General features: G+C 45.4%; 1 protein-coding gene across 1 annotated transcript in view; it reads right to left on the reverse strand.

Moving 5' to 3' along the window:
• The window catches only part of TBC1D1 (TBC1 domain family member 1), a 143756-nt gene extending 136703 nt beyond the window's left edge, over window positions 1-7053 (reverse strand). The window contains exon 1 of the mRNA XM_046656332.1: window positions 6589-7053. Within this exon, the coding sequence (XP_046512288.1) occupies window positions 6589-6618 (30 nt within the window). The 5' untranslated portion in view covers window positions 6619-7053. The remainder of the gene's footprint in view (window positions 1-6588) is intronic.
• Between the last annotated feature and the right edge of the window lie 1374 nt (window positions 7054-8427).

Genomic DNA, 8427 nt, shown 5'->3' on the forward strand with positions numbered 1-8427 from the left:
TATAGCAACTTTCTTCATAATTGCCAAAACTTGGAAGCAACTAAGATGTCCTTCAGTAGGTGATACATAAAATGTGGTATATCCAGATGATGGTATATTATTCAGCTCTAAAAAGAAATTAGTTGTTGAGTCATGAAAAGACACAAAAGAAATTTAAATGCACATTACTAAGTGAAAGAAGCCAATCAGAAAAGGATATATACTTTATGATTCAACTATATGACATCCTGGAAAAGGCAAGATTACAAAGATCAGTGGTTGCCAGGAGTTAGGAGGAGAAAAGGATGAATGAGCACAGAGATTTTTAGGGCAGTGAAACTCCTCCGTATGATAATTAGTGGTGGATACATGCCATTATACATTTGTCCAAAGCCACAGAATGTACACCACCAAGAGTGAAGAGCAACGTAAGCTATGGACTTCAGGTGAGGGTGCTGTGTCAGTGTAGTTTCATTAGCTGTAACAAATGTACCGCTCTGGTTGGGGACATTGATAATGGGGGAGGCTATGCATGTGTGGGAACAGGGAGCACACGGGAAATCTCTGTACCTTCCCTTCAATTTTGCTGTGAACCTAAAACTGCTCTAAGTCTCCAAAAGAAAAAAAGGAAATGGAAGAGGGGCAATTTGAGTCTATTTTTCAATAATAATCTGCTTGCTAGTCTATTTTAATATGCTAATGGTTTTGGGTGCAAAGTTAAATACACACAAAAATAGGAAAGGCCAAAGTACTTTTTAAATTCAATAAACTGAGTAGTTAATACGCAAAAAGCTCAAATTTTTTAAAAGGTGCAAGAATATGCAGTGCCAAGTCTTCCTTCCACTTCCGTTCCCCGGACACTCAATTTCAAGGTTATTGCTGTTTTTTTTAAGTTTTATTTCATGGGACACTCTTCCCACTATTATCTTCCCAAAGGATACAAGTGACAAATCTGCAATCATGGTATTTGTTCCCCAAAATATGAGCAAGTCCTATGTCTAATGGTAAGGTGTAACAGAAAATACCTACATTGAGAAACTTACTAATCAAAGTGTGGTCCCCAGACCAGCAGCATCAGCATCATCACCTGGGATTCTTGCTGGAAATACAGAATCTTGGGTTCCATTCCAGACCCACTAAAGCAGAACTACATTTTAACAAGATGCCCACGTGATTTGTACGCACTGGTATATATGACAACACCATCCCCATTTTCATAGAGTTTACAGGCTAACAGAGGAGATAAAATATTCAAACACCTGCAACACAAGACATGACACAGAATGGACCATGCGGCTACAACAGTTCAGGAAAAGATCAGCTTTGGTTCCCCAGGGGTTACCAGTGCCCCAGAATAAAATGCTAGCTCCTCTGAAGGGCTCTGTATGCCATGCATCCTGGCCCCAGCTCATCTGTCCAGTCTCACCCTCCACTATCCCCTACAGCAGATTCTCCTGTCAGCCTGAATACAAGCCCGTGATGGAGGTTTCTCCAACGTGCCGCCAGGCCTTCGCACATGCTACTCTGACCACCTGGCACATTGTGCCCTTCCCTGCTCTACCATGGCACAGCCCAGCTGGCTAGCGGTCGATCCTCCCCTGCCACAGGAAACGCCTCAGGGGTTATTTTCTATCCTGTTTATCATTGAACAAATGAATGAAGGAATGAATGAGTGAGTCATCAGAGACGCTTCAGGGAAGGGGTGAAGGATGAGAAGGGTTTACATAGTCAGAAATGGAAAACCAGGGCAGAGGCACATACAGGCTAAGAAGGGTTTAGGGAATCTGTGTAGTGGAACAAACTGTAATTTGCTTTTGTCTCATCATGAGACCTGCTCCGGCTCAGAGTTCTGTTGTGGATGAGGTGGGGTTTCCATCCCTGCTTTTCTCCATTCTCTCTTAGTGAAACCAACCTGTGCCCAAATTATTGTCACTTTAAGCAACCAGAGCTCCCACAACCCAAAGTGAGGCTGCTGCCACGACCAGACAAAAATGCCCAACCGGGGCTCTGCTGAAACTATAGTCTGGGCTACACCAGCTTGGCTTAGCAGAGGCAGCAAATTTTTCAAATTCAAGGAATGGTTTGACCATGAAAAGTTCTTCCCTCCTTATTAAACTCAACCATCCACTAATTAAAAGTAATATAAGTCTACAGAAAAAAATTTTATACATATTTTTAAATAATGCATCACATTAACCTAGGACACACCTCAGGGACAAACCAACATCAGACCGACTTTAAGCAAGACATCAGGACTGCTGCCTGAATACTAGCTACAGCCAGGGTCACACCATATAGGAAGGCTGCTGTGTGCTGGGAAACAGAAGAGCAAGTCCAACTGGTCAGCGGCACCCAAAGTGGGCTGATCCAGTCTGCAGGAAACCTCAAAGGTAAATAAACAAGCCCAGCGTCAGGACACATCATGCCTGAGAGCCATGGTTAAGAGCAGCCAGCCAAAGGACAAATTGCAGTTGTACTCAACATACAAGAAGCGATTAGGGACCATCTCAGACAAACAAGAGAGCAAAGCTGCTGGGCCACATCATTTTAGAAGATAAAGAACAATTACATATCCACTGTGTTCCTTCCTTACTACTGAAGTCCAAGCTACCACTTTCACCTCCTGCCTGAACCACAACAGCCTCCTAAGTGGTCTTCTCTGCTTCCACCCAACATAGACATCAGCTGACGTCCCTCCTCTCTTTCATGCACTCTAATGGCTCCTCACCGCACTTAAAAGCAAACCCAAACCCCATCCTGTGCCTACAGAGCCCTTAACAGCCTGGCCCAGGTTACCCCTCCCCAGCTCCCGGCCCACCTCTCCGCACCAACTCACTGTACTCCAGTCTCACCTGCCTTTTTCCTGCTGCTTTAACACACTCACCGGGTGCCACCTCCAGGTCCCTGCTGTTCCCTCTGCCTGGAACATGTTTAGCACACTCTTACCACTCAGACAAAATGCCACCACAGCCCCCAGTGAGTCTCTACCAAACCACCGTATTTCCTTTTCTTCCTAGCACTTACTACCATCTGAAATTACCTCATTCATCCATTTGCTTCCCGCTTTGCTGTCATCTCTCTTGCCTAGAATTTGCGCTCCATGAAAACAGAGACTTGGTCTACCTATTTACAGTAAAGCTCCAGCTCCTCAAACAGCGCCTGGCATGCAGTAGGTGCTCAATAAATATCTGTGTTGAACACATGTGTTAAATGACTTGTTGAATAAATAATGGCTATAAACCTACCTATGTTTTAAGCAAGGGCAAAATATGAAAAACCTGGTTTTACATAAAATATTAATTAGTGATTACTCCTTTTACAAAAGGATTCCTTCCCTAATGCATTTTTAAATACTTGGCTTAGAAAGCTTCACTGTACACATTTTTTAAAGGATAAACCTGTTGTGCAAAGTGAACTATCTCCTCCAGGGCATAACAGTGCCTGGTACTCAGAAGGCACCTGATAAACATCTGCTGAAGAAACACATAAGCAGTGGAAAATAACTTAAAACAAGGCATAAACTATAGGAAACTTCATTTGAACTTGAGAACACAGCTAATTTGGGTACAGTTAGGTCCCATTTTCCATTTTATCTGATAAACTGATAGATACATTTAAAATCTACTAATTTGAGAGACTAGCAATAATCTTAGCCATCATCTTTACAGGCATGTACAAGTCCAAGTAAATTCAGAAACCTACCCGGCAGTTCTCCAGCAGCCTGTCTTCACTAACAGATACATGGAGGCATAGAAACAATCAACAGAAATACTCAAACTGCCAAGTTGTTGGGGACATCTGTGGGTTTAGTATGAAAACCACAAAGCTTAAGGAAGTTTTTTACTGATTATTGATGTAAAAACTCAAGTGTCCCCGATGAAAGGCTAACCAAGAAATCACACCTGTATAAAACCTCGCCCTGTGTGCAATACAATACAGACCTGCCTTAATGGTCCAGGTCACACCCAATCTTTAAAAAGTGAATGTTAATTTTTTTCTTTTTTTAAACAGATGATCTCTTTGAAATAAAGTTCTTCCCTGTTTACATCACGAAATTGTGTACTCTACACATTCAATATTCGTACAATATTAACACATCGCCAAAAACAAAGTCGTGTTCAGGGATCCATCTGCATCAAGCAATGCCCACTCCCCCTTCTCCTTCCCTATCAGGTGTTGAGCTGCAGTCTGCAAAGGTCAAAAGAGAAAAGAAATTAGACATGCAAGTGTCTGTGAGAGGTGTGTGCTCGTATGCATCTGTGTGTCCTTGACAGGTCATTCTAAAATCAAATATAAATGTACTTTGGGATTATGCACATTGCGTGTATTATCTGTGCCTCTTGTTTCTGCATTTAAAACATTTCTTAGTCTATAATTCAAAGTGCGTTAATGACTTGTCTCTTAACTGAAAACCAGAAAGGTTCCATAGAAAGTTACTCTTGTAATCTATAACCCCAAGAAATGAACTTTCAAAGAATAACTTCATATTCTAAAAGCTCTCACAGGGGCCAGCCCTGTGGCCGAGTGGTTAAGTTCGTGCGCTCCGCTTCAGCAGCCCAGGGTTTTGCTGGTTCGGATCCTGGGCGCAGACACGGCACCTTGAGCCATGCTGAAGCGGCGTCCCACATGCCACAACTAGAAGGACCCACAACTAAAAATATACAACTATGTACCTGGGGACTTTGGAGAGAACAAGGAAAAATAAAATCTTAAAAAAAAAAAAAAAAACTTCTTAAAAGCTCTCATAGAATAACATTGTCTATAAAAATCAATTTCAGGATGCAGTTTATAATAGCACCACACCTAGAAGAAATGAAATAGAAAATAACTACATTTTTAAAAATTATGCTGACAACTGATAACTTTGTTTCAAAACCTTTCATAGTTTTGTTGTTCTGCAGTTTAAACAACTTTGAAATAACATGATTCAGAATTTGGATCAAGTTATCAACATACTATTCACTTACATGAACTTTTCAAAAATACTGCCAGTCAGAGAAGGCTGACAATCCTTGTAGAAGTCCTTGATGTTTTTTTGGAAATAAGGCTGTGGTCTGGTATTTTCATTGTCACCTCCCCAGGTCAACGTAAACAAAAGTCCATCTCACTTCTCTGGTGAAAAGCATCTTATTAAATAGGTTTTAGTAAAGTAAGTAAAACTATAAAATAGTACTGGCAATAAGTTTTTTTTAGATTTACTTCTGATTTTGGAAGAAAAAACTCCATTTGTTTTTTTCTCCCTTTAGCCTTACAGAATAAAAGTACAAAATATAGTAGACTCAAATTCTCAACCTAGAATAAGCAAAATATAATCAGACAACACACTCTTTGTCACTTTTCAAACTATATAACATCACTTTAAAGTTTTAGCATTATTTATAAAAGCCAATTAGCTTATCACTTTAACCCAGAAAATCTGGGCATTATCAATTTTTCTTCAGTACAAAACCACTTTATAAAGACTCTAAACTCTTTTGAAAGTCATTTCATTTTACCACTAGCTGTGTTTCAGGAAGTGAGGATTCTGGTGAGGAATCGGAGATGGAATACAATACAGTGCCTGTCTAACAACTAATATTATCTGGTTTCTGTGTCTCCATTTTCTTTTCTCTTAAATGATAGGCAAAGCCTTAACTGTCTCATAAGCAGGTGTTTATAAAAACAACACTCTAAAAGCACTGCATCCTAACTAGAGATGTAACAACCACCTAATTATTATTTGTAAAGAGTCACAGAATGGCTAACAGATTCTCTCAATACGAGTTTATTCCTCAACCTGCCATACGCCAGGAGTAAGTCCTGCTAAGGGGCTGGCAAAGGGAGGGAGCCTCTGGGGTTCGTGAAGGATGCCTTTCTGACCGGCCGGCCTTAAAGGCGACGAGGGATGCATCACGGAAAACCCGCAAACACCTGGTGCTCTGGCAGGGTATCATTCTATCACCGCGCTCTCAAGCTGATGGGAACTCTAGAAATCTACTCTAGTCTCTTCACTTTAGCAATAGTCAAATTGGCCTGGATCTGTAACGCTCAGTTATTCTGAAGGCGCCGATGTTCTGAAAATAAAACTTTAATAGAAAGTAAAAAACTTACATTTAAAATTCAGACCTCAAAACCCGCCCTCTGAAACCGAGGAGTTAAAAACAAGAGACAGACCCCCCTCGAAGTGCAACAAGATCAGCCTTCTGGCATCCTCGGAGCACTATCCCAGGCACAAACCTGTAGCAAAGTGGATGACACCCAAGCTCCCCACACCGGGGAGACGCCAAGCGGTGAACCCACGGCGCGTGGGGAGGGAGGGGGTCCCGAGAGGCTCACCGTGCCGGCGTCGAGCCTCACTCTCCCCACCTGTGAAATGGGCGTGACACCACTCGCCCGTCGCCCCACCGGGCAGAAGGACTAATGAATGAGAGCCACCTGGTAAACGACGCGGGCCGGGCCGGCGCTCCCCGGCCGCGGTCCCTGGGCTGCGGGGCGCCCCCCGCCGCGGGCGCTCCCCGCGCTCCGGCCCCCCACGGCCCGACGGTTACAAAGCTCCCCCGAACCGCGCCCCGGGCCGCCGGCTCCCAGGGCCCCCGCCACCGGAACGGGCGCCGGTCCGCCGCCGCCTACCTTGGCCACCCAGCTGAACAATGGTGACATCGCGGGCCGGGCGGCGGCTCCTCGCCCGCCGCTCCCGCTCACTCCCGCCGCCGGCCCATGGGGCTGCGGGCAGCCGGGGGCGGGCTCGGGGTGCGGCGGGGCCGGGTCATGGCTCCCCCCGCGGCGGCGGCGGCGGCGGCAGCGGCGGGCTCCTCCCCGCTCGTCACTGCCCGCAGAGGTCGCGCCCGCGGGGCTGCCCGGCGGAGAAAGGGAAGTGGGTGGGGAGAGCGCGGGGGAGGGGACGGGGGAGCGGGAGGGAGCGCCGCCAACCCCGCCCCCCACCCCACGCTCGGCTCGCGGCGGGAAGTTGGGACGTGCGGGGGTCGCCCTCCTCCGGGATGCTCCTGGCTGCGCAGCTCCGGGAGGAGGAGCCCAAGCCCTGCTCCCCCGCGACGCGGCTTTCTGGGCCTCTGGGCTTCGTTTCGCACAACTTTCGGAAAGCTAGGCATCCCGCTCTCTGAGGTCGGATAAAAGCCCCAGCGATGGAGCGAACACAAAGCCCGCCCAACTTTCCAGGGGTTACCCCCACCCCCACAGCGTTTCTTCCTAAGAGCTCGAGATTGCTGGTAACAAAAGGACTAGTGTTTCCCCAGGCCCTAATACCTTTATGTAATCAAAGGTGGTTTTCTGGGAGTCAGGAAACTCAGCTATTGAGACTAGAAAAGGGGCGGAGGAAACGAACTATCAGCTCCTGCCAGCCTGGAGGTTTCAGCAACGTGAGAAATGTTGTTTTCACCACAGTTTTCTTCTTTCCCAAGGCAAGATGATAAAACAGTGGAGTCAGTTTATAGCTACAAAGGTTAGGCTGAGTTTCAAGCTCAGACACCCAAGAGTTCCAGGCTGAAAAAAAAAAAAGACCAAAGGTCTAAGAGCCAATGTGTAAATATACGCGTCATGCTAAGCCGCTCACTGAGTTCCTCAGGCCAGATAGCCACCCTAGCCCAAGAATTTTGCTTTGCTTTCCTTTTGTCACATTAATTGTGCATTATCTTCATGATAGGCCAGTATGACATTTTAATGAGGTTCCCCAAATGCCTGGCATCTGAGTTAGGTGGATATATTAGTTATCTATTGCTGCATAACAAATCACCCCAAAACTGAGAAGCTTGAAACAACAGTTTCTGTGGGTCAGAAATCCAGGAGCATCTTAGCTGGGTGCCTCTGGCTCAAGGTCTCTCTTGAGCTTGCACTCAAGCTGTCAGCTGGAGATGCATTCATCTCAAGACTGGACTGGGACTGAGGGATCCACTTTCAAGCTCACTCACATAGTTGTTCCCAGGATCCAGTTTCTTACAGGCTTTTGGACTCAAGGCCTCAGTTTCTTGCTGCATCATGTGGTCCTCTCCATAGGGCTGCTCACAAAATGGCAGCTTTAATTCCCCACCACAAGTGATCCAAGAAAGAGTACGTGTCCAAGAAGGACGTCAGTCGTTTCATAAACTAATCTCCAAAGTGACATCCTAAGACTTCTGTATCCTATTCTTTAAAGTCAAGGGAATAAGTCTAGTCTGCTTTCAAGGCGAGGGGATTACACAAGGGCATGAATACCAAGAGGAGAGGATCAAGAGGAAGGGGGTATCATCCCTTTTCTTTCTCCTTCCCAATAAGGTGCATGGGAATGAGATAAGTGATAAAGGCATGGGGAAGGTCAAGAGGGCTATCGTTCTCACAGAGCCTACCTGGGTAATTAAAAAGCACCTTAGGAACATCTTAGGGAAGTGCTATTCTTTCACTCTTTTAACCAGTGATGCTCCCTAAAGAAATTAAGAGGTGGCAAATGAGAGTGCCCTTGCAGCCATTTAACCAAAT

The sequence above is a fragment of the Equus quagga genome, chromosome 3 (genome assembly GCF_021613505.1).
Source record: "Equus quagga isolate Etosha38 chromosome 3, UCLA_HA_Equagga_1.0, whole genome shotgun sequence".
NCBI classification, from domain to species: domain Eukaryota; kingdom Metazoa; phylum Chordata; class Mammalia; order Perissodactyla; family Equidae; genus Equus; species Equus quagga.